At 38.5% G+C, this 26,414-nt stretch overlaps 1 protein-coding gene across 1 annotated transcript in view; it reads left to right on the top strand.

Moving 5' to 3' along the window:
- KDM4C (lysine demethylase 4C) overlaps positions 1-26,414 on the top strand; it is a 400,505-nt gene that overhangs the window by 112,136 nt on the left and 261,955 nt on the right. The window contains exon 8 of the mRNA XM_068973756.1: positions 1,875-2,012. Within this exon, the coding sequence (XP_068829857.1) occupies positions 1,875-2,012 (138 nt within the window). The remainder of the gene's footprint in view (positions 1-1,874; positions 2,013-26,414) is intronic.

Below are 26,414 nucleotides of genomic sequence, written 5' to 3'. Positions count from 1 at the left end.
AGAGTACCATTTAATAGGGCCATTATGAGGATGAAAAGAGATTATCTATTTGAAGCACTTTGCATAGTATAGGTAATATAATAATGCACTCTTCCTCCTCAGTTCAACCTTTACTCTTTAGGCAATCATTTCCCAGTTGGACTAACATTTATTTCTTTTTCTTTCAGTATATTTATGCATATTCTCATATGTGTATATGTATATGTATGTATGAAAAAGTATGTTTGCCAAATAGCTACTGTCTGCTTTTCAATTATGTGCACTACCCTTTCCACCATTTTTTGCTGTGTGGAATTATGATGCTTGGTTAGTCTTAAAAATAACTTGTACTTTTCTGTCTCTATACCCTTCTTTTAAAAAAAAATCAGTTTATTTCATTGAGGCAGTAAATTAGCCTTATAATTTAGCTAATTGGGACTGACCTGTTTCTAGAAACTATATATAGGCATAATATTTAGGGTCCCATTTAATGGGAATAGGTACTTTTCAGCATGGCAAGAAAGGAGTTTTCCAGATAGAGTAAGGAAGAACTATAGTTGGGATTCAGTGGAGCTATGAAGCTTGCTTCCTTATCCCAATGACAGCAGTCTTACCCTCTTTCCCCCAACTCCCCTTTATAGTGCTAGTGACAGCTGAGCAAAGTAAGTTTTATTTTATCACATGGTGCAAGGAAATGCCTTATTTCCAAGCACAGTTATAATTAATGAGATTCAGTGAGACTAGAAAAGGAGAGAATCAGGCTATATTCTCACGTGGCTTGAACTGATGGAACTGGAACCATGTTGAACCCTGATAAGCCATTCTCTGCCTGCCAGGTGGCAGCTGAATTGCTGCTCATTGCAATGGAACACCTGCTGGGGTGTCACAGGGGCAGGGGTGATGAGCTAAATTTTAGAATTGTTGGGAAGGAAAGTACTTCCACACACAACATTTTAGCATTCCTGTAATGGTTACTGAGTGCAGTGTGTGCACATGTATTTATGCAATGTGTCTCTTATATGTGTCCACATAGGTGCGTACTTACATATTTATTTCTCGAACCAAGGTGACTGAACGAATCAGTGAGTTACAGATTTGATACTCTAGTATTGAGCAGACAAGTTTTAAAAAACATTGATATATTTAGCTTCACTATTCTTCCATAGTTCCTGGTGTGTTTTGTATGTTTTGGTGATTGTAGGAAAAAAAAAAGCAGATTTCTTTAAAAGATAGGAATGGACTGAATACATTTTTATCTTTGCTTTTAGGTTGATGGCTGATTGACCCAAGCTATTTTAATTATATTTGCAAATGCACTCACTCACACATACATACCTACATGCTGTAGATATATTTGAATAATTATTTGATAGAAATTTTACTGTTAAATGAAATAGTTAATTGAATGTTTTCTAAGTATAATGAAAGGACAATTTATTGAATACAGTCAACTCTTAAGCAACAAGAATCCATAACATTCAGTGTGTGTTGCCAAAATTTTTATAACTATAACTTGAAAAATATCAGTTGTGATATGTCCTGTTTTATAATTACAGTAATGTGAATTTTTAAGTATTAAAATGTATTGAATGCTATTATGAACACTTTTTTGAATAGCATAAAGCAGACATCTTCAAATAAAATGTAATTTCTCTGCTAATGGGCTAAATGATTGACTATTGGCAGAGGGTCATCTGTTTAGAAAAGTTTTTAAAGTCTCCTGAAAAACTATTAAAGAATTAAGTGAAGAATCTGGGGGCACTTCTTTTATACTAGTATAGCTTGGACATCATAACATTTTTTTTTCTTTTTTTAAATAGGAAATATATTTTAACTGTATTTGCAATTTGGGATGCCTTATAATTGGGAAATATTATATGTCCTCTACCCTGCAGATCACCCAGGAAGCTGGAGAATTTATGATCACTTTCCCATATGGCTACCATGCTGGTTTTAATCATGGTTTCAACTGTGCAGAATCTACAAATTTTGCTACTGTCAGATGGATTGACTATGGGAAAGTTGCTAAATTGGTAAGTTATGCTTCAAAAAATAAAGCATAAATTAAACGTGTATACTGGTTATTATAGTGGGAAAGCTAAGATCACATGCAGCATTTATTTTTCTCCTCAGTGATGTTGTGTGCCTGTGACTGTAGTAATTTATTCGAGACAGATATATTTATTTTATATAGGCTATGTTAATATTTGTAGCAACATTTGTTTGTTTTGAAATTAATGTGGAGCAGTTTACTTTGAGAGGTAATTTTATGCAACCGAGGCTTGCTTGCTTTCTTAAGGCCATCTTGCATGATTGTATTTCTGTGAGATTTTACAGTGGCTTCCTGTGATTCCAGATTAGGTAGACTTGGCACCTTCCATGTTAGAGTTCAGTCCATGGCTTAGAAAACAGCTATTTACAGAGGAAAGTGTCTGGTAAAATTGTAACAAGATGTTAAGGAAAGATGGTAAGAAGAAATGATTAAAACTGCCCTTAGCACAGAAATGAATTTCTTGAAAGTAATAATATAGAACATACTTTAACAAGAAATAGATCTTCATGTTAAATTTGGTATAAAAATTTGTGTCTCTTAGTATATTTAATTTAGTTCATAAACTGTGTATTTTCATTCACAAGCAACTGGGTTAAATTTTATTAATTGCCCTCCTGCAGAGTTAAATAGAGGGCATTTTCAAAGTGACAATAGCTTCTTTTAGGTTGCTTCGTTTCCTGTGGATTTTAAGGCAGAGGTGCATGCTGGCAGAGGGTAGGTTCTTAATGAAACTATGTGTTTTACAGAGTATGCAGAATTGCCCTATAATTAGTAGATAATAGCACGTATAGTCTATGTGGCCTATTGTTGGCCCCTGCATGGTCCAGGCAAATATTATTCATTCTACATGATAAAACTTGCGTGTGGAACCATTGAGTGAACGTGGATAGAAATATATTCAGGGAGGACAACTCTAGGTTTATTTTACATGCACATTTAGAAAATTGCATAATATTTTAAAATAAGAATATAGCCCTTTGGCAGCTCAAGCTTTTGAGTGAATTCATAACATAAAAGAAAGCTCCTGCTATTAGAAGACTTTCTCTGTTCTGAGTAATTTTTATTTATGAGGGGTAATTTAGAAAGGAGTAGAACTGAACTACTTCTTTCACATCCTTCTTATTACAATAAACCTAATTAAAAAAAAAAAAAAACAGAAAGCTCAGTGTATGTACCTTGGCCAGCTACTGCCGTTATTTTGCAGAAAAGTAATGCCTATGTCTACATCGAAATAGTGTCATAACCCTGAGGTTATAAAAAGGTATGCTCTTTTATGGTTTGCATCTTTAATCATTGACATAATAAGTCAACTATCCCAGCTGTTCAATCACCAGCAAAATCAGTTTGTGCTTGTTTACTGAAGCTTTCAGTTTCATCAGTAGTTCTGAGTATTGGCTTCTCCCCAAGTCTAAAATATCCTGCGTGTGTTTCCGCTTTTCCATGTGGAGAGAGTAGGAGTGGAGTGTGACCTCGTAAGAGAAGTTGATAGTGAACCTCTCTGAAGTCTCAGCTGATAAGCCCAGAGCTGTATGGGATTGTTCAGGAAGCAGAGCGCCATAGTGGGGGAGGCAGGGATCTGAAGCCCAGCCTCCCCCACTATCAGGAAAGTCATTTCTTCTTTTTGTTTCTATCTATAAACTAAAAATACCTCTTTACCCCGTAGATTTGTTGTGGGGGTGGGGGTGCAAAGCTTAGGTATGTAGATAGCCACTCATGCTGTGTTGATTTATATCATTCAGTGTAGTCAGAGGATATGACAAAATGTTCAGTGGCTATAATGCAGTGTTGGACAGTTAATTTAAAACTCGTCATAGTTACATGTGTTGGAGATGATTTTAGATGTTGTCTCCACCCTTTTCTTACTCTTGGTGAGGTGGTGCTACTCACCTAAATAATAATAATGTATTAATTTTTTATTGCAGCTGTAGTAAGTTCCCATAAAATTACCATAAAATTAGTGGCTTAAAACAATACTCTTTTTACTGTTTTGAAGTCCTGTAGGTTGTATGTTTAACATTGGTTTCACCAGCAAAGTCAATGTGTTTGCACGGCTGCATTCCTTATTGGAGATTCTGGTGGAGAATCTGCTTCTTACTCAGTGGGATTGTTGGCCGTTAGTTCCTTGTGGTTGTAGGACTGAGTTCCTATTTCCTTGTTGTTGTCAGCTGGGTCTTTGCTCCTAGAGGCCTCTCTCAGGTCCCTTGTTGTGGTCCCCTACATTTCAGAGCAAACAACTTTTGTCATAAAAGATAGCATATTCACAGATTGCAGGGTCTAGGATACAGATATCTTTGCTGTTAGGGGTGGGACCAAATGGGGTGTGGGAGTGTGGGGGCCAGCATTCTGCCTACATCAGAGATTTTCAGTTAATAATTGACATGGTGATATATATTGATTTTTTTCAAGTATATTTCTATAGGCAACCTTACAGATTTACTGTGGTGTATGTGTGGGTATGTGTATGAACGTGTAATTTCCTAAGATTAGGAAAATTTGTAAACAGTTTTTGTGTTTTGTTGGAGAAAAATATAATGTATAGTAAATTAATTGTGAATTGTATTAAAAGACAAATTTTAGCTTTGAGAGTGACCATATTTGTTTGTCTTAATCCTTTGTGTTTTTTTATTCATTCTAAATGATAACTGTTTAAAAAACAGTTCACAAGTGATAATGAGTTATACATTTAGGGGGATAATTTTTTTTTAAATGGCGTACTTTTTTGTAGTTGAAGCACTGGGAAATGACTGCTGCTTTACCTGTCACATGTTGATTTGTCTGTGTAAAAGCATCTGATAAAGTGTCTGGTGCAGCACTAATTAACATGGGGTAGAGTGAAGAATCTCAACTGATAATATTTTGTATGTTACAAACCAATGTTTCTGTTTCCATAACTTAGAAAAGAGCTGTTACAGGAGGTTACTTTTTAATTAAAAAAATAATTTTGAAAAGATAACCCCACATTCACCAATAATTTTGGTGGTCTTTGTTTAGCAGCCAACAGGCTTTGGTTAGGGACCTTTTAAGCCATTCAAGTGACTTAATATGGATGGGGAGAGAGTTCTGTTTTTTCAGGTAGAGCTTGTCTGTTGTCTGCCAGGCCCTGTGTATGTTTCTGTGAATTCATCCCTTGGAGGCTGAATTGTTTGATGGGAGCCAGAGGTGAGAGTAATGTTAGCACTGTGGAGCATCCAGGACTGCTTCCTTTGCTCTTGGCTGCTTCACCACTGGTGGCATCGCTGGAGCAGGATGGGAGATGGGGTTTCTGTGGATTTCCTTTGAATGTATTACTGATCTCTTGGTATGTGGTATTTGTTCATGAAACCTTCCTTGCATTTAAGATATAGCTAACATTGACTAAAAAGAACATCCATCCCAGTATTTGTGCTGTTCGCAAATACTCATCTTCCAAATTTCAGCAGATTCTTTAACCTTTGATGTTCTCAACTAAATAATAATAGCAACAACAATAGTTATTTTATGTGGATATTCCATTGCCTGTCAGTGTATTCCCCATTTTTCAGCACTTAATTCACATGGCCCTTTATTATAGTATCTACTCAAACTCCCTCATCTCTTATATAAGACTTCTTTTGTGCATAGATTGTAGAACAGGTCTTCAGAAAATGGGTATAGGTGTGAGCAATGACAGTAACTTAATTTGACTATCCTTGTTTCTAAAAATTTTTGCTAATGCCCCCAACTTTGGCGTTCCTCTTGTTCCTGTCTTTCCATCTCTTTTCACGATCATTCAGCTCTTTTTTGCCTTGACCTGCCAAATATAGCAAACCAAATCCTGCATAATACTGCAGAAAACAGCCTTGCCTTAAGAGGACCCACCTACCTAAGAAAGTGGTTCTGTAATTCTTTCTCCTCATTTCATTTATCAGAATTAAGGTTTTCATTGAAGAAAAAAAAGGAATGTTCTAGGTGGCCTTGTGCCCATATGCCTGCTGTCAGGCAGAGTTCAGCTTTGGTGAGTGCCCCGTGAGTTTCTTCTCTGAAATATGAATTGTGCTACACGCTTGTACGAAAGGAATTGTTTCTTTGTCTTCAAAGAGCTTTCATAATGAGCAGAAGGGCTTTTAATAAACCTCTTTTGCAGAGCTGTAATATGAGTGGAACAAATCATCCAGTTATTTTAGGCATCTTTCTAGCTTTGAATCTCAGAGTAATCTAGAGTGGAATACTGTATACTTTTTTTCTAGTAGAGATTTAAAAATGTCCACCAGATTGCACAGCAGTTGAACTAAGATATTTGTGCATATTCGAGGTGAATGTTTTCTGCTTCTGGAGCGTTCTTTCTTTCTGTGGTGAGACGGAGTCCGTGGTTACTTATGCTCAGCAGCTGTGGTGGCATTCACAGGTCTGCTTCCTGGCTAGGTTGGATCAAAGAGCTGGCCTGCAGGTTGTATTTCATTTTTCCGTTTGGTGGGATGAAGTGCAGTTGTTTTGATGTTAGGTTTGATGGATTTGTTTGCCACTGCATTCATTAGCTTCACATCAAAAAACTGACAGGCTGTTAAATGAAACTTTGGCTTAGATTTTCAGCTTGACTGTTTGGAGACATTTGTGAGGATATTTTGTTTTTGTGTTGCAGCAGCCTCCAGCACTGTGATTGTCTCTAAGGGAAGAAAAGTTATTTACTGTACTGATTTTCTTGAGTTAAAAAGAATCATTGTCTGGGGGACAGTCATATCTAGGCTACACCATCAGAAGCAGTGTATTTATGACAGTATGTGCAATGTGAGAGACTTATCTACAGCACAGTAAATAACGTTATCTTCTTGGAAGGAAAGGTAATAGTTGGTGACTCCAGAATGATATCTCTTATTTTGCATTAATTTTACTTTAAGTGATAATCTATTAACATGATATGCTAGAAAGTTGAAAAATTGCACTGCAAAGCTGAGAATGTTCTCTTATGAACTCCAAGAGAGTTACTTCACCATCTTAACTTGAAAGCATTCTGATATTTGAATCCTCAAACTTTTGAACAAGTTTAAAAAGAGACGGTAGAATGTTGAAATTGATTTCTTTTTAATCTGATAGGAATTTCAACTATTAAATTGTCTTGCATATAAGAACCATGATATGGGTTTATCTTTTTTAATATTTCAATCATTTTCTAAAATTAAATTTGTTTTTTCCTAAATTAGGTAGCATTCATCCAAAAAACTCTTTAATCTTGGGGTGGTCTTTGTTAAAACAATCAGGAACCATTTTAACAGTGAGTCTCTAGGTTATATTTTAATATGCCTTAGATCACAGCATACTGGTACAGTGACATTTCTCTATTCTTACAGCTTGTGAAGTAAAGTAAATGTGGACTGTTGAACATTGCGCATTTAACAGTTCTTGGCACTCTAATTTTAATTTCTGGTATGGCACATAAAATATGAACTTCGAGAGTTAAGTGGTTTCATATTCTTCATTTTATCTTTTTACCTTCACTTGGCTTCTGTTACTTGGATCCTGGTGCTACAACACAGCAGTGCTGATCAGTGGTTGTCCTCTGCCTTTTTTTTTTTTTTAAACAAGAGTGTAAAGGGAAGAAGAAAAAATACCATATAGAGAAAAAGAAGCATATGAAGTCATGTCCTTAGGAGTTTGTACTCAAACTGGGGAGTTTGTATTTATGTATTTAGAAGAGATTAGGGTTAGGTTCACATTATGTCCCCATTTTATTCTAATAAAGTATTGTTGGATTCAGAAAATCTGAGACGTCAAGTAGTGTACCAGGAAAGCCAAGTGACTAATATAGATTGTGTCTGCAGGAGAGACGTTTGGGGTTTGAGTCCTCAGGAATGGGGAGCCTGATTTCATTTAGTGCTAATTTATTAATAAATTTGCTGGACTGTAGGATTTGAGTGGAACTAGGTAAATAATCGGAGAAGGCAATGGCACCCCACTCCAGTACTCTTGCTTGGAAAATCCTATGGACAGAGGAGCCTGGAAGGCTGTAGTCCATGGGGTCGCTGAGGGTCGGACATGACTGAGCGGCTTCACTTTCACTTTTCACTTTCATGCATTGGAGAAGGAAATGGCAACCCACTCCAGTGTTCTTGCCTGGAGAATCCCAGGGATGGGGGAGCCTGGTGGACTGCCGTCTATGGGGTCGCACAGAGTCGGACACAACTGAAGTGACTTAGCAGCAGCAGCAGCAGGTAAATAATTTCAGAGAAGGCAATGGCAACCCACTCCAGTACTCTTGCCTGGAAAATCCCATGGACGGAGGAGCCTGGTAGGCTGCAGTCCATGGGGTCGCGAAGAGTTGGACACCACTGAAGCGACTTAGCAGCAGCAGCAAGTATATAATTTATGATACTGATTTCTAATCACTAACTCGAAATCAAAGTAATATCTGTTTTTGAGGCTTTAGTTAACTGTATACCTTAAAAAGTAAGTTGACATTTTGAATAACATATTCACTGTACTGAGAAAAATTAGTTTTTAAATCATTCTACTATCATATGGTCTGATAGTAGTAGGATCAGACATTGATTGTTCACAGTGTCCCAGTCCTGATGTAGGGCACTTTATATATGTTACTTCTTGCCATCTGTGCTGGTCCAGAGATAACTGGATATCTTCTGTCCTCTACTGGGCTTCCCCAGTGGCTCAGTGGTAAAAGAATCCACCTGCAGTGCAAGAGATGCAGGAGACATGGGTTCATTCCCTAGGTCGGGAAAATCCCCTGGAGGAGGACCTGGTAACCCAGTGCAATATTCTTCCTGTGAAAATACTGTGGACAGAGGAGCCTGGCGGGCTACAATCCATGTGGTCATAAAGAGTCAGACACACCTGAAGCGACTCAGCATGCACTGTCCTCTGCTAGCCCCCTTTCTCAAACCAAGTAGTTGGGATGATGCATAAAATGAGAATGGTGAGGCTGAGATTGGATGCAGAAGGTTGGCCCCCTAGTACCCTGTACCCTTCTGGACTCATTTCATTGGATGTGGTGGATTATTTAGGTGCCAGCCACATAGTGCTTTTTCTTTCTCAGTGAAAGAGCTAAGTGTGAATTTTCAGACTTCTTAAATAAGGCATGCCAACCAAGGTTACTGTTCCCTTTCCTTCAGGATATACATTCTTTGCTGACAGAACAAAGGTGACATGTATATGCCCAGTTTGAAGTTTGTTGTGCGAATCTTGCTTCTATGATCATTTGATATGACCTCTTTGAATCAAAAGAAAGCTTTAATGGAATTTCTCTGAGGTCAGTGGCTATAATTAGACTTAAATCTGTGGATCCATAGCCTGTCCTCCCTCTGCTCCGAGCAAGATGATAGGAAGTGTGAACACACCCCTCTTCGTAACTGCTTGTCAGAGTTATAGCCCGAAAATTCTCATGGGGTCTGTAGCCCTGGAGCTCTCTCTCATGCCAGGACCCCTCCTTAAGCAGAAGGTTGAAAGTAGTGAAGGTAACAGCTGAATAGGGTGTTGATGTTTAAATATCAAAGGTAATAAAGAATGGGTGAAGAAACCCTTGATCTCTTAAGATTAAGAAACCCTTAATCTCTATTACTGTTTTAATAATTCTACACCTTGGCAATTATAAGAATCAGAGTGTTAGCCAATTCGAAGAGGAAGGATGTCCCTGTTTGGCAGATCCTGAAAACGTCCGATACAATAAAGAAGCCCAGTGCTTGGTTCTCTCCCTCTTTCAGCCATGCTTAGTATTTTAAATTTACTCTGCTTTTATTCCCTACAAACTGTGCCTAGTAATATATTTTTTTGCCTCTTTTTAAAACAAAAAAGGTAAAACCAGAGTGTCTTCTGAACTGTCCAGATACTCTGGAGGGATGATTTCCAACGTGATAGCTTAGAGCACTGATTGATTCTCTGTGGCGCTGTTTGTGAAAGTTAGTGCTCACAGCTAATTCTGTCCATTATTTTTGTTTTTCATTTGTATTGATCTGTTTGCATTTTTCCAAGTGCTGTCCTTAAGTGAGAACAGTGTCAATATTTGTATGCCTCTTGCTTATAATGCTGAGTGTAGTTTTTATGATTGCCTTATGTCTCCCTTATTGTTTGATATTTTGATTTTTATCACACTTGAGTATGACAAATGAGTAAGTAGTTGAGTAAGGGAAGTTTCAACTTCATGTTGTAATGTCATTAAACATATAAAGAAATGTTAATCTTGGGGAGTGTCTTTTTTGTAATCATAAATAAGTATTTATGTTAAATAAGAGCCAAGGATTGTATGTATGTATTTTACCATTATTGCTGTTATTTTGTAGTCTTTTTGGAAAAGGCTAGAAAAACATTAAGGATGAAAAATTTAGCATGCTTAATATTCCATTTGTAATATCAAAGTTAGTCTTATAAAATTAATTATATCTTGCATTTCCCTTCAAGATGCTTCATGAGAAATAAAGCTCAAGTAGTTACTGAGGTTCCATGGTCTGCTTAGTGTTTGGGTCACTCAAGGGATGACACAGGGTGATGGAGGTGGTTGATGCTCCAGAGAGTAACAGACTGTCTTGAGTCCCTTTCAGGTTGCCTGCCATTCTGCTGAGCTTCATTTTCCTCATGTACTAGGGAAGCATTGTTGTGCAGCGGTAAAGGCGGATAAGTTCAAGGGTTGGCCAGGCTCTGACTTGAATTCTTCCTTTTCCTTTTACTAACTGTGTGATTGGAGCAAGTACTTAATTGACCTCCTTGAGGAAGACAGAGGATGAGATGGTTGGATGGCATCACTGACTCGATGGACATGAGTTTGGGTAAACTCTGGGAGTTGGTGATGGACAGGGAGGCCTGGCATGCTGTGGTCTATGGGGTCGCAAAGAGTTGAACACAACTGAGCGACTGAACTGAATTGAATGTTAAAAATACCTTTTCCCCATATGTAAAATGGAGATTATAGCTTCTTCAGAGTTGTGCTGAAGAATAACTGAAGTTAAATCTATAAGGAGTCTGGCACAGTTGGGGTGGGGACTGGAGAGATGTGTGGTGGGTTAGGTTGTGCATCTTTCTTTCAGAATTCCAGTTTGGGGAACTGACCTTTGCTCAGAGGTGGGCCTGGCAGGTCTAAGAGAACTCCCACTTCCTTTTCCAGCGATGATGGATCAGATTAGTGGGCCGATCTTGGCCACATAGAAAGGAGGGTATGGTTAGTGGAACCATAGAGGAAAACTCCAGCTTGCCCTCAGAGAGTAACAGGAGGCTTGTCTCTCTAGAAGCGGACAAGGAAGCAATGAGGTCACCAGCCTATGATCATAAGGGGACCAGACCTAGTTTAAAGCCCATGCTTTGGACACAGAGACCAGATTAGAGATCAGAAGTATTCTGTTCAAATTCAAAGCCTAGAGAAAAGCCAGTGTTTTATTTTTCATAACTCTGTCAGAAATACAAGTGTTCATTGCTCCATTTCCAGAGTATTTCTTTCCTTTCTAAAAGTGTTTTGGTGGCTAATTTGAGTGCAAGCAAGCAAAAACCCAATCACATAGGCCTGTATTAGAATTCTGGTTCTGTGTGGGGTGCTTGGATAACCTGCCTCTGTAGCCATAGTTTCCTACCTGTAGAGAAGGCTTTAACTGGTGCCTCACCAGGATGGGGGCCACAGGGGGTCAGGCACCTAGCAGCATGCCTCTCTCACTGGGCACATTTTGAAAGCCATTCCTCGTGGGCCATTTCTAAGTCAGGGAACTCTTTGACACTGTGTGGGGAAGCCTGGTGGAGTTCAGGCCCGAGGTGCTCAGCAGCAGTGGCTGTGGGGATAGTATTTGTAGCAGACGTGCTCACAGCAGGCCTGGCAGATGGATTGCTTTATATATTACCACTGAATTCTCACATCCGTTCACTTTTACTTTCTGCCAAACTGAGGGCATCTGAAAAGAAGTGACATCAACTGATAGTATTTGGGGTTCTGTAGGCCAGATTGCTGGGAGGAGGAATTTGAAGGAGCTGTTGCTTATGTGTTCACAGACATACTGTGGCTCTCAGGCTCTGTGTTGAATTTGAAAGACCATGTGTTATAAATCCTTGGAAAGAAAACCATCATGAGTGTTGTAGATTCCTATGCTAAGTTTGACTCCAGTTCACATGTGACTTTTACATACTTCTTACGTACTTGAATTAAGATAAAAGAATAGGTTGTTTCCAGCAGTATTCTAAATTTTCATCAACTATACTTTTTATAGCCTAAAAATAAATTTTCAGTGTTTCTTGTATTCCTTGTATTCTCTCAGTAGTGTATATTCTGTCCTTTAATTTTAAGCATTAATTAACATAAAATTGGACGATTCTGATGATTGTTGAAATAGTGTGAGAACCTGTTTCTTTGGAAATTGAAAAATCCTTCAGACTTCAGTAGTATTCCAAGTAATAGTGAAAGATTTCTTTTTCTTATCATATTAGTAAAGACCAAAGGACAATTTTTATTACTCATGAGAATGTACTTGTTAGAGTGAGCACTCTGCTTTTCTGCTGGCTGTGGTATGATTGTGATATGCATCCTGAAAAGCAGGTAGGTGATGTTTATCAGTAACCTTTAACGTCTTTAAGCCCTTTGAGCCATTTCTTACACTCCTAAGAAATAATTGGGAAAAGTACGTTTACAAAAACAAAAGTACACTTACTGAGGTGATTGTTGCAGTGCTAGATTTATCAGCAAAAATTGAATTATAACTAATATGTCCAATGATGGGGAAATCATTGAGAAAATTATGATGTGCCCATGTACTAAAATCCTTTCACAGAAAATTATTTGAAAGGAAATCACAATGGCTCTTAAGTATGTTATCCCTTGTGGAAATGTATTAAAAATTAATGTATGTCCATGGCTAAAAAAATTAAAGCACAGAAAAATATGTAATGGCACCCTTTTCAGTCCTTTCCTTAAAGGTAAAACCTTTTTTAACTCCTTATATATACTTTCAAAACTATTAGCATATGTCTGCATCTTTTAAAAAATCTACACAGTTAATATTGTTCACATTGTTTTTCAGTGTCTTTTTTTTAAAAAAAACATCTTTCCTTTTAATGCATCTTTCGTTTATGGTAAGTAAAACAGTTTTACAGTATAGATTTTTACTAGAAACATCTCTCTTATCCCAATGGAGTATGACAGGTGGTTGCCATGGATTTTTTCTGAGGGTCTCCATAGAACCACAGTAGTACGTACGAGTTCATTGCACAGATCTTGTTAACAAGTTAGGACTTAGAAAACAAACACCTTAGTTCACTGCTGTGTTTCTCTTCCCCCTACACCGAGCAGATGGCTAGGTGGACCTGGTGCACTCGCACGTTTCCAGTCCTGTCTTTGTTGACAGGCCCTGCATGCACCAGCATCTCGGCTTATTCCACCCCAGTCAATACTGGAAGATAATGCCATCGAAGTTTCTGTTTTATTGAATGACAGCATTTCTAACCGTGTCCTCATATTTGAAGGATTGGATTGGTTAAATAAATTTTAATAAGTTCCTTTAGAATTGCATTTCTCTGTCCTCATAAAGGATTAGCCCAGTGAATTTGGACGACATGACAGAAAAAAGTAACAGAATGACTTTTGTCAACAGTTCTGTGATAATGGGAAATTGAAATAGGAATGGCACAAAGAGGGGATAAAACCAAGCCTGGTTGCTCAGTACAGATATAGGCAAGAAGGGCTACATAAAATAAGAAAATGCCAACTGCAATAATCATAAAGGATACTCTAGATTTAAAACACGTACATGAAGTAAGACAATCAGGAAATTATTGCCCATTGTTGCAAGAGAGCAGATGGTGCTTAAAATATCCCTTAATTTTATGTCATTCTTAAAATCAAACAACCAAAGAGCATATACCATCTATGTTAAAAAAGTTAACTTGCAAACTTTTCTATTTTGGGAGGATGCTAGAGTAGAGTTGAAAAAGAATACAAACAGCATTACTCTGCCAGTAAAGAAACAAACTGGAGGCTGTCTTTGCAGGGGATTGAAGGCATAGACGAGAGATTTATCAAGAAAGCGGTGTTCCAAACCCCGCTCAACTTCTGTGTGAGACTCTTCTTTGTTACTCATTTTCCTCCTCATTGGTTCTAGAAGTGACTTGATGGTAAATGTTTAATTTTTGAAGTGTCTAGATTATGTCTCTAAAACCACATCCATTTAGGTACATGGTCATAATTTTTGGAAAGTGTAGCTTCATGCTTTAGTATTTCACATTTGATTAGAGAAAATTTTAGAGAAGTTTTTTGCATGTTGATACTATTTACACTCAGGACCTTCCAAATTACAGCTGGATCCTAGATACTAAAACATTTAATTTGAATAAGCATGACTAAGACCTCTTAATAGATTAACTGCTGATCTCAGATTTGTGCACAGGTTTACACTATAGCAATGTGTCTTAAAACGCATTTCTGTAGTGTAGGTGCCTTATGGTCAATTCATGGTACTTTTTCTCTCAGTTACTACACAGATGTATTTGCTGGTGTTATTGCAAGGGACTATGTCTGTGGCAAAGTCAAGTCAGTCTGTGATGTCCTCGGCCAATCGGGGCTGGACTGAGAAGCGTTGGTGCTGAACACAGATTCCTTTACAGGTCCTATTAGCACTTTACCGTTTGTTTTTATTGGTGATCTCACCTAGTAGATGGAGAAGGCAATGGCACCCCACTGGTGAACTCTTGCCTGGAAAATCCCATGGATGGAGGAGCCTGGTAGGCTGCAGTCCATGAGGTCACTAAGAGTTGGACACGACTGAGCAACTTCACTTTCACTTTTCACTTTCCTGCATTGGAGAAGGAAATGGCAACCCACTCCAGTGTTCTTGCCTGGAGAATCCCAGGGACAGGGGAGCCTGGTGGGCTGCCATGGGTGGGGTTGCACAGAGTCGGACATGCCTGAAGTGACTTAGCAGCAGCAGCAGCAGCACCTGGTAGAGCAGCCTAAGTGAACATGGAGACAGGGAATTGGAAACTCAGGTCCGTATTTCTAGAAGGATCTGCTCTTTGAGTTGTGCAGTGGGGAACTTGAAGTCCATCCTCAGTCACTGAATAACTGATGTAGCTACTTACCAGGAAAATTGGGGTGATGCAATTCACTGTGTTTTAGAAGAAACATTTTGAGGTCGGGTAGTTTACAAAACCTAGAATTTCAATAGGCATATGTATAGTTAAATATTTTTTAGATTGGTAAGATGCAATTTGGGTTGATTACATTATGTGAGCATCCCTTCTACCCCTGTCTTACCTTTTGGAAATGATTGACATAATAGTGGATTGATTGAATCAGACTTTATGAATCTTGTTGTTGTTCAGTCACTCAGTTGTGTCCAACTCTTTGTGAACCCATTGATTACAGCATGCTAGGCTTCCGTGTCCTTCCCTTACCTCCAGGAATTTGTTCAAGGCATGACTATTGAGTTGATGATGCCATCCAACCATCTCATCCTCTGTCGCCCCCTTCTCCTCCTGCTCTCAATCTTTCTCAGCATCAGAGTCTTTTCCAATGAGTCAACTATTCGCATCAAAGTCTTAGAGCTTCAGCATTAGTCCCTCCAATGAATAGTCAGGGTTGATTTCCTTTAGGATTGACCGGTTTGATCTCCTTGCAGTCCAAGGGACTCTCAAGAGTCTTCTCCAACACCTCAGTTTGAAAAGCATCACTTCTTTGGCACTCAGGCATCTCTATGGTCCAGCTCTCATATCCATACGTTACTACTGGAAAAACCATCAGTTCAGTTCAGTCGCTCAGTCGTGTCCAACTCTTTGCGACCCCATGGACTGCAGCATGCCAGGCCTCCCTGTCCATCACCAACTCCCGGAGTTTAGTCAAACTCATGTCCTTTGAGTTGGTGATGCCATCCAACCATCTCATCCTCTGTTGTCCCCTTCTCCTCTTGCCTTCAATCTTTCCCAGCATCAGGGTCTTTTCAAATGAGTCAGTTCTTCACATCAGGTGACGAAAGTATTGGAGTTTCAGCTTCAGAATCAGTCCTTCCAATGAATATTCAGGACTGATTTCCTTTAGGATGGACTGGTTGGATCTCCTTGCTGTCCAAGGGACTCTCAAGAGTCTTCTCCAACACCACAGTTCAAAAGCATCAATTCTTCGGCACTTGGCTTTCTTTATAGTCCAACTCTTACATCCATATATGACTGCTGGAAAGACCATAGCTTTGACTATATGGCCCTTTATCGACAAAGTGATGTTTCTGTTTTTTAATGACACTGTCTAGGTTTGTCATAGCTTTTCCTCCATGGAGCAAGGGTCCTTTCAATTTCATGGCTGCAGTAACCATCCACAGTGGTTTTGGAGGCCAAGAAAATAAAGTCTGTCACTGTTTCCATTGTTTCTCGTTTATTGCCATGAATAGACCAAATGCCATGATTTTCATTTTTTCAGTGTTGGGTTTTAATCCAGTTTTTCACTGTCCTCTTTCATCTTCATCAAGAGGATCTTTAGTTCTTCTTTGCTTACTGCCATTAGGGTGGTGTCCATCTGCATATCTGAGGTTATTGATACTTCTCCTGGCAGTCTTGATTCCAGCTTGAGTTTTATCCAGCCCGGCATTTCGCATGATGTACTCTGCATTTAAGTTAAATAAGCAGGGAGACAGTATACAGCTTTGACACTTGACTCTCCCAATTTGGACCAGTCTGTTGTTCCATATCTGGTTTGAACTGTTGCTTCTTGACCTGCATGCAGGTTTCTCAGTAGGCAGGTAAAGTGGTCGGTATTCCCATCTCTGTAAGAATTTTCCACAGTTTGTTGTGATCCACACAGTGAAAGGCCTTAGCATTGTCAGTGCAGCAGAAGTAGATGTTTTTCTGAAATTTCCTTGCTTTTTCTGTGATCCAACGGATGTTGGCAATTTGATCTTTGATTCCTCTGCCTTGTCTAAATCCCGAAGCTTGTACATCCGGAAGTTCTTGGCTCATGTATCGTTGAAGCCTAGCTTGAAGCATTTAGAGCACTACCTTGGAAGCATGTGAAACGAGCGCAGTTGTACAGTAGTTTGAACACTCTTTGGCATTGTCCTTCTTTGAGATTGGAATGGAAACTGACCTTTTCCAGTCCCATGGCCAGTGATGGGTTTTCCAAATTTGCTGACATATTGAATGCAGCACTTTAACAGTATTATCTTTTAGGATTTGAATTCCAGCTCAGCTGGAATTCTGTCACTTCCACTAGCTTTGCTTGTAGTGATGCTTCCTAAGGCCCACTTGACTTCACACTCCAGGATGTTAGCTCTAGATGAATGACCACACCATTGTGGTTATCTGGGTTATTAAAGACCTTTTTTGTACAGTTCTTCTGTGTATTCCTGCCACCTCTTCTTAATCTTTTCTGCTTCTTTTAGGTTAATACCATTTCTGTCCTTTATTGTGCCCATCATTGCATGAAATGCCTCCTTTAGACTATGTTTATTAAGGTTTTAAGTAAATGGTATTTCTTATTTAAGGAAATTCCACAAGATAAAGCCAAACAGGTGTCACTATGGGAGGAGTTGTCTTCAGTGGATGTCGTGTGTCCACCTCCCAGCTGCTTATTGTCTCAGTCACTCAATAGGATCTGTGGACAAAGATGCCAGTGTAACAGTGGATCTGGCCCCTCGGCTCCAGTGCATTTGTGTCTGAAACAGAATCGTTGTCCACCAGATTTATTAAGAGACTGGCGTTCAGTTTAATTCAACATCTGTTAGTTACTTGCTGTGGAATGACCTGTGATGGACTTTTGGGAGGAGGCACCAGACCTGTTTTCTAGTTTATCTTGAACTGTGGATGCAGAGTTGATTTGATGAGATCTTGGACCCACTGCCCTAAGCTAAGCTTTTTGTCATGCATATAAGAATATGTTTTAAAAAATGGAGTATTATCAGATATATAATTTTACATTTTGCCTGTATCTTTATCATTTCTAAATATTTTCTCATACCACTTCAGAATTCTCAAAAATACAGTTTAAAATAGCTGAGCATTTAATCATATGAATGTACCCTAACTTAACTGTTTGCTTGTTGTTGTGAAGTTGGGTTATTTACTAGTTGCAGTATTACAGATTATACTGTAGTAAAGAGCTTTATGCATGAACTGCTGTTCAACTTCCTTTTTTCTCAAGACATATGATTTTAGAAGTGTAATTATTGAATCAAATAGTATTTGTATACATGGTGTCAGATTGTTTTCAGAATTTGTATTCACTCAAGTAACACAAAAATGATTTTTTGCCAACACTGAGATTGTTATTAAAATAATTTTCCTTTTTTAAAGAAGTAGTATAATCTTATTTTTTATTTTCATTTTAAAAATTACCAAAGAATTTGAATAATTTTAATTGCTTATATTTTCTGAAAATATTATTAGGACTGTTATTATAAATTAAGGACAAAAACTTTGGCTTTATTTTCCCCAAATGTTATTCCCAGTTTGTTTGCTTTTAAATTGTACTGGAGTGTTTTTTGTGTTTTTATTTACAGGAGTCAGTGTTTGCTAATGACCAAAGATTGAGCCTGTGTCCTTTTTTTCTTCTTAGCTGCCACTATGCACTGGCCTGCTTTTCTTCCAGATACTGACCATGAAACAGATGTAACCTTCCTCATTCCCACTGTTCTACAGGAAACTGTAGATGTCCTTTTCATCGAGACTTACACTGCTAGTGACTTCAGGGAAACGAGACTGAGAGTCACACTCTGTGGGAGTCTCAGAGGTTTTAGGTGGGATGAGTTTGAGTGAACTCTGGGAGTTGGTGATGGACAGGGAGGCCTGGCATGCTGCAGTTCATGGGGTTGCAAAGAGTTGGACACGACTGAGCGACTGAACTGAACTGAACTGACGTCATATCTGCCTTGTCAGGGGATAAGGATATTTTGCCCCTGGTGCCTCTGTCCAGGCAGTTGAACAAGGAGGCCTTTACTGTTTCCAGATTCTTGACCTGTTCTTTTGCCCACTGTTTACCCTCTTATGCTTCAGTTTTACTTTATTGTGTTGTTCCCTAAACAGGTTTACATTCTGTATGTTATTGATTACATGTATGTAAAGGAACTGAACTGAAAAATGTCTTGAGAAAGCTTCAGAAAGAAACTAGCATCCTTCAAAGTTCAGCTTAGTTCCCTTCTCTCCCATGAAACCCTATCTTTCTTGGGGCAGCTGTATTCCTTTAATTGTGTCCTTGCTTATCTCTGTTCCCTGGACCTACTACAGTTAAATTGATGCTTTTTATTGGATTCATCTTTGCAGAACAGGACATGTTATCATGTCTGAAGGTGTTCCTTTGCCTACTGTTCCCAGATTCAGTGACTATGAAACCAAACCCAGTCCAAACAATGGTATTGACTTGAGATAAAAGCTGGGAAAGCGAACAGTGACGAAATTACAGTTTGGGGGAATCAGAAATAGGACATAGAAGGAAATGGATATTGAGTGTAGTCAAAACACAATTATAAATGTTCCTGCATTCACTAAGCTGTACAGTTAACAGAGGATGATAAACTCTTTGGGACTGGGCAGTTTGCAAGAGGGGAAAACTTGTTAAAGATCAGTTCCAGTCTCTAGACGTGTGGTTTTACAAAGCCTATATAGTGTTTCTGTAAATTTAATAGGAGTAGCCTGATGACAGCTTGGGTATTTGTGACTGTGCTATTGACTAATAAACCTTCAAAGTAAATTTATAGCTAAGTGAAAGGAGGCGAAAGCTAGCCTATTTTATGCCGTTTGTATGTTTTGATGTAAGTTGCAGAGCAGAACTAATGACTGGAGTTGTATGGATTACTGAATAAAGATAAGGAAGTTTGAACTTCAAGGAAAGATGATATTTATAGAGTTACTTGTGTTTTCAGTTGGGGATTTTAGCTGTGGTGTAAAATGAAGGCATATAATGAAGAAAGATCATTGGGATGCTATATGGTTATAAAAGAATATTATTCTTAGGCTCATTATTTTTATGAGATTTTGATAGTTCTAAGTGCTGGGCTTAGTTGCCCAGTTGTGTCTGACTCTTTGTGATCCCATGGATTGTAGCCCATCAGGCTTCTCTGTCCATGGGGATTCTCCAGGCAAGAGTACTGGAATGGGTTGCCATGCCTTCCTCCAGGGGATCTTCCCAACCCAGGGATTGAACCCAGGTCTCCCACATTGCAGGTGGATTCTTTACCATCTGAGCCACTAGGGAAGCCTGAATACTTTTCAAAATAATTATATTTATTTATTTTTAATTGATTGATGATTGCTTTACAATATTGGTTTGATTTCTGCCGTACATCAACATGAATTAGCCACAGGTATATATATGTCCCCTCCCTCCAACTTAATACCCTTTCTCACCCCTCTAGGTTTTACAGAGCCCAGTTTGAGTCCCCTGAGAAATACAGTAAATTTCCATTGGCTATCTATTTTACATATGATATGCTTCCACGCTACTCTCTCCATTCAGTTCACCCTCTCCTTCCTTTCCGTGCTGCAATTTCATCAGTATCATCTTTATAGATTCCATATGTATGCGTTAATATACGATATTTGTTTTTCTCTTTCTGACTTATTCACTCTATATAATAGGCTCTAGGTTCATCCACCTCATTAGAACTGACAAATGCATTCCTTTTTATGGCTGAGTAGTATTTCATTTTATATATATATATACACACACACACACACATACATAGACATATATACCACAGCTTCTTTATCCATTCATCTGTCAGTGGACATCTGGTTGCCTTCATATCCTAGCTTTTGTATATAGTTCTGCAGTGAACATTGGGGTATATGTGTCTTTTTCAGTTTTGGTTTCCTCAGGATATATGTGTAAGGCAAATACTTATAAATAGTAAAAAAATTAAAAAAAAAAAACAAGAACCATGAATACTTGGTGTCATTCACAAAAGAATGATGTGCATTTGCCCTCTGTATTGGTACACCTTTTGGTTTTAAAGATTTTTCCTTGAGTCACTGAAAAGGGTTGGCATTCCAAGTTTTCATGTAGATAGTTGTGTACAGTTGTAGGCTCAAATGAGTTTTAAAATAAGGTTGCTTCTACATGTTTGGCAAAAATACAAAGTGCCCTGCATTTGTACTATGCCCCTGCTAAACGCAGTGGAATACCTCTGTATGTAGTGATATGACTAAGAACTTCAAAATATATCATTAAGTAAAAAGCAGAAAGCTAGTTAATGTGTACTTGGTATAGTATGAAGCTATAAAAGAAATGAAAGGATTCATATGGTTAATTATAGGGGCCTTTGGCCTGTGGAATGAATTTGAGGTGTGAATGGTCAGGGACCTTCATCTTTTATGTGCTCTACTTCTGTGTTTTTGGAGATTTTTTCCCCTCTATTTTTTAAACAAGGCTGCTTTCATATATTATTTTGTGCTATTTACAAAATATCCAATACAGTTATTTCTTACAGATTTCAGAGGTATCTTAATATGGAGAGCCATAATGTTTAAAGTAATGTCTAAATGTGTCTCATAGGTGCATAGTAGAGATGTTCTGAAATCTGTGTGTTTCAGGATATTTAGCTTGTGACCAAAATTTCACTGTGAAGGAGGAAGTGATAAATATATGTGTCTCTGCATGCTCCTAGTAATTTTAAAATGTTTAAAACTTTATCCTATAGTTACTGATTAGGATGATATTCCTCATTGATTGAAAAATGTAAATAAACAACATTGATACACATTATTTAAACAGTTGTTGAAAGAAAGTAGAATTTGCTCAGAGACTTATTTTCAGATAGTGTTCTGTATTTGTTGTTGTAAAAAAGCCTGAAATTGCATAGACTTTTTCTAAGACATATAGCTTGAGTGTATTTGTCATTCCCATATAATCCAAACTCACTAGTATATTCTGTAAATTGTATCTTGGACAATGGTGCTTAAAAATAATACTGTATTTATTTCCTTTTGTTTTCTAAGAGTTGTGGACAGTGTGTATCATTCACCAGCAGAGGGCAGTGTCTCGCCACAATTTTTTTTTTCTGGAAGTCCTTTGAAATGAATGGATTTCCCTTGTAGTATTTCACCCAGTTTGACATATAGAGACAAAGAAGATATTTACTGCTTATGAATTTGTAATGAATATATTTTATATGGATGAGAAGATGATTAAAGAAATGTAACTTTATATTGTTGTTAAGTTGCTAAGTCATGTCCAGCTGTTTGCAGCTTCATGGACTGCAGGCTTCCCTGTCCTTCAGCATCTCCTGGAGCTTTCTCAAACTCAGGTCCACAGAGTCTGTGATGCCATCCAACCATCTCATCCTCTGTTGTCCCCTTCTCCTCCTGCCTTAAGTCTTTTCCAGCCTCAGGGTCTTTTCTGATGAGTTGGCTCTTTGCAGGAAAGAATATTTATAATCTTGTTTATATACCTTCTAGATTAGTTGGTCCTTAAAAGAAATGCTCATTTTATGTGTAGGAAGCATTTAGCTTAAAATGTCATAAAATTGAAGTGCTTTCTTTTGTGAAATGAGGTTATAATTCCTCCAAATCTGTTGTGAGCTGTTCACGGATTTGGTCCCTATGTGTTGTTGGCTGCTGTGCAAAGGGGTAGTGCTTGACCCCCTCTCCCCAACACTCAGTATAAACATATTTATTATTTGGAGGAAACGTATGTGGTAATTTGTGGGGGAAAATGGGGGGAAAGTTACATCAGGATATATTTTTATGTTTTAAAATAAATTACAGAAATTTACATTACATTTTAACATCATCCTCTTTGATGGCATTTTGTTGCTGTTGCTGTTGTTTGTTTGATTTTTTGGGGCCACTCTGTGGGGCATGCAGAATTTTATCTCCTTAAGCAGTGATCACACCCATATTCCCTGCAATAGAAGCATGAAATCCTAATCACTGGACTGCCAGGAAATTCCCAGGTGGTATTGTAATTTTCTTTATTATGTTTCCAAAGCAGTCAATTATTATATGTGCAATTAAAAAAATTAAAGTTTGTTTTTAAAAAGAACTACCTCATTGTATTTTATATATAAAAATAGACTTTAAAATATTCAACTTATTTAAAAACTAAATATTGGTAAAGTACTTTTAAAAATGGAAGTGTAAAGACAAGAATGGTAGCTTAAGAAAATATCAGAAATGAAGAAACTGGTAAATCAGTGGTTACATCACTTGCTAGATTTGAGGCTTTGGGTAAGTTACTTGTTTTCAGTTTCAAACAGAAATATAAATATAAAGAATCCCTGAGTGCATTTAACTGTATCTAATATTTCTAGAGATAACTGTGAGCTGGTAGTTAGTGATTTTGATGTATTGCATACCCTGGTAAAGGAAGCAAGCAAGTACATTAGGAACTGATGAAATTAATAGTGTTAAATAGTGGAAATTCATCCCCACCTTTCTCAGGGTGTATTTCACTTCCTACATGTGCTAGGTAAATCAGGCTTGTTTAATAATGTTAGCAGTTTTATACAAATGTTTATATTTCATGCAAAAGGGAGGGATTTGACTAATCTCTGGGATCTCTAAAATTGATTTTATCTGGAATCCTAATTTTTTTTTGGTTGTGGAACTTTTTTGGAGATATTTGAAAGGGGTGTTTGTGAACCTGTATTTATGGATGTAGCTGGCTGCCTCTGGTCCTGCAGTGGATCCTAGGTGCCGAGGGACGGAGGTGGCAGGGGCCAGACACTCTCCACTGAGAGAAGTGCAGAGCCCACCCATCTCTTGGGTCTTAGTAATGAGACTCTTCTTCAGGTTCTCACCCTTGCTTACGTCTGGAATTCTGGGTTAGGTTCCTAGTTTAAATGTCTGTGTGTGAGTAAGTTAGGAACCTATTTCTGAAACTTGTTGCCAGTCATTCCATCTCTAAGGTTTCTCCCTGGAAGTTGCATCAGACAGGTAGATGGAAGGTGACTTTTGAAAACAGGTTTTTTCAAGGTGCAGGCAGAGCCAAGGAGGGGCCTGCAAGGGGCCCTCCTGCGACGTGACCTGCCTGCCCTGTTCTTCCTCCACTGCACTCCAGCTCTTCCATTCTTGCCATCCTGTACTGCTTTACAGCCGCTTTGTGGGAATGGTACTGCTCCCTCCCTGTCTAATGAACCCTCACTGCAAGTCTCAACGTTGCTGTCACTTCTTGCAGGCGGAAGTCCTGACCTCGGGAGCAGGATAATAGGGCTTCTGTCTGTCTATAGCGTTGTTCTGCAGGTTACATGAGAAAGTGTGTGCGCAGAGCTGTGTTTCTGGCGGTTCTTACTTACAGGAGCCCTCTCAGTCCTGCAGAAGGAACTCAGCCAAACACAGTGGATCAAAAGAAAGGTGCTGTAACACATGTGAAATAAAGTAAGTCTAAGGTACAGAAATTGATCAGTGCAAAGAAATGGAGAATAGGAAAACAGTAGAATGGGGAAGACTATAGAGATCTCTTCAAAAAAATTAGAGATACCAAGGGAACATTTCATGCAAAGATGGGTGCAGTAAAGGACAGAAATGGTATGGACCTAACAGAAGCAGAAGATATTAAGAAAAGGTGGTAAAAATACACAGAAGAACTATGCAAAAAAGATCTTCATGACCCAGATAACTGTGATGATGTGATCACTCACCTAGAACCCGACATCCTGGAGTGCAAGGTCAAGTAGTCCTTAGGAAGTACCACTGCAAACAAAACTAATGGAGGTGATGAAATTCCAGCTGAACTATTTCAAAGCCTAGAAGATGACACTGTGAAAGTGCTGAAGTCAATATGCCAGCACATTTTGAAAACGCCACAGTGACCACAGGACTGTAAAAAGTCACTTTTCATTCTAATCCCAAAGAAAGGCAATGCCAAAGAATGTTCAAACTGCCACACAGTTATACTCATCTCAAAAGTAAAGTAATGAGTAAAGTAATGCTCAAAATTCTCCAAGCCTGGCTTCAGCAGTACATGAACCGAGAACATCCAGCTGTTCAAGCTGGATTTAGAAAAGGCAGAGAGGAACCAGAGATCAAATTGCCGACATCCGTTGGATTATCAAAAAGGCAAGATAATTCCAGAAGAACATCTACTTCTGCTTTACTGACTACGCTAAAGCCTTTGACTCTGTGGATCACAACAAACTGTGGAAAATTCTGAAAGAAATGGGAATCCCAGACCACCTTATCTGCCTCCTGAGAAATCTGTATGCAGATCAAGAAACAACAGTTAGAACTGGTCATGGAACAAACTGGTTGTAATTGGTTCCAAATTGGGAAAGGAGTACATCAAGGCTCCTTGCTTATGATCACCTTGCTTATTTAACTTCTATGTAGAGTACATCATGTGAAATGCCAGGCTGGATGAAGCACAAGCTGAAATCAAGACTGCCAGGAGAACTATCAATAACGTCAGATATGCAGATGACACCACCCTTATGGCAGAAAGCAAAGGGGAACTAAAGAGCCTCTTGATGAAAGTGAAGGAGGAGAGTGAAAAAGTTGGCTTACTCAACATTCAGAAAAGGAAGATCATGGTATCTGGTCCCTTCAGTTCATGGCAAATAGATGGAAACAGGGGAGACAATGGAAACAGTGAGAGACTTTATTTTCTTGGGCTCCAAAAATCACTGAAGATGGTGACTGCAGCCATGGAATTTAAAGACACTTGCTCCTTGGAAGAAAAGCTGTGACAAACCTATTAAAAGCAGATATATTGCTTTACTGACAAAGGTCTGTCTAGTCAAAGCATGGTTTTTCCGGTAGTCGTGTATGGATGTGAGAGTTGGTCCATAAAGAAAGCTGAGCACTGAAGAATGGATGCTTTTTAACTGTGGTGTTGGAGAAGACTCTTGAGAGTCCCTTGGACTGCAAGGGAATTCAACCAGTCAATCCTAAGGGAAATCAATTGTGAATATTTGTTGGAAGGACTGATGCTGAAGCTGAAGTTCTAATACTTTGGCCACCTGATTTGAAGAACTGACTCATTTGAAAAGACCCTGATGCTGGGAAAGATTGAGGGCAGGGTGAGAAGGGAACAACAGAGGATGAGATGGTTGGATAACGTCACCAACTCGATGGACATGAATTTGAGCAGGCTCTGGAAATTGGTGATGGACAGGGAAGCCTGGCGTGCTGCAGTCCATGGGTTTGCAAAGTGTTGGACACAAGTAAGTGACTGAATTGAAGGTATAGACAACTTATTTACAAAATTGTTCATTTTTCTGTCTGAAGGGCAGTATGCCTGGACTTAACATTTTCAGTAGTGTGTGGTGAGATTCACAGCTTCATGTGTTAACTGATTTTTATGTTGTATTCTGAAGACATTTCCTTTTGTTTTATACATATATATGTTTCCTTTTTCAGATTCTTCCCATTATAGATTATTACAAGATATTGAATATAGTTCCCTGTTTTATACAGTAGCTCCCTGTTTTATATCTTTTTAGTGTATAGTTGTGTGTATCTATTAATTCCAAACTCCTAATTTATTCCGCGCTGCCCCCCCACCCCCCCCACACCCGCCCCCAGCATCCCCTTGTAACTG

Source organism: Capricornis sumatraensis, chromosome 6, assembly GCF_032405125.1.
Source record: "Capricornis sumatraensis isolate serow.1 chromosome 6, serow.2, whole genome shotgun sequence".
Taxonomy (NCBI): Eukaryota; Metazoa; Chordata; class Mammalia; order Artiodactyla; family Bovidae; genus Capricornis; species Capricornis sumatraensis.
This window is presented reverse-complemented; position numbering and strand designations above follow the sequence as displayed.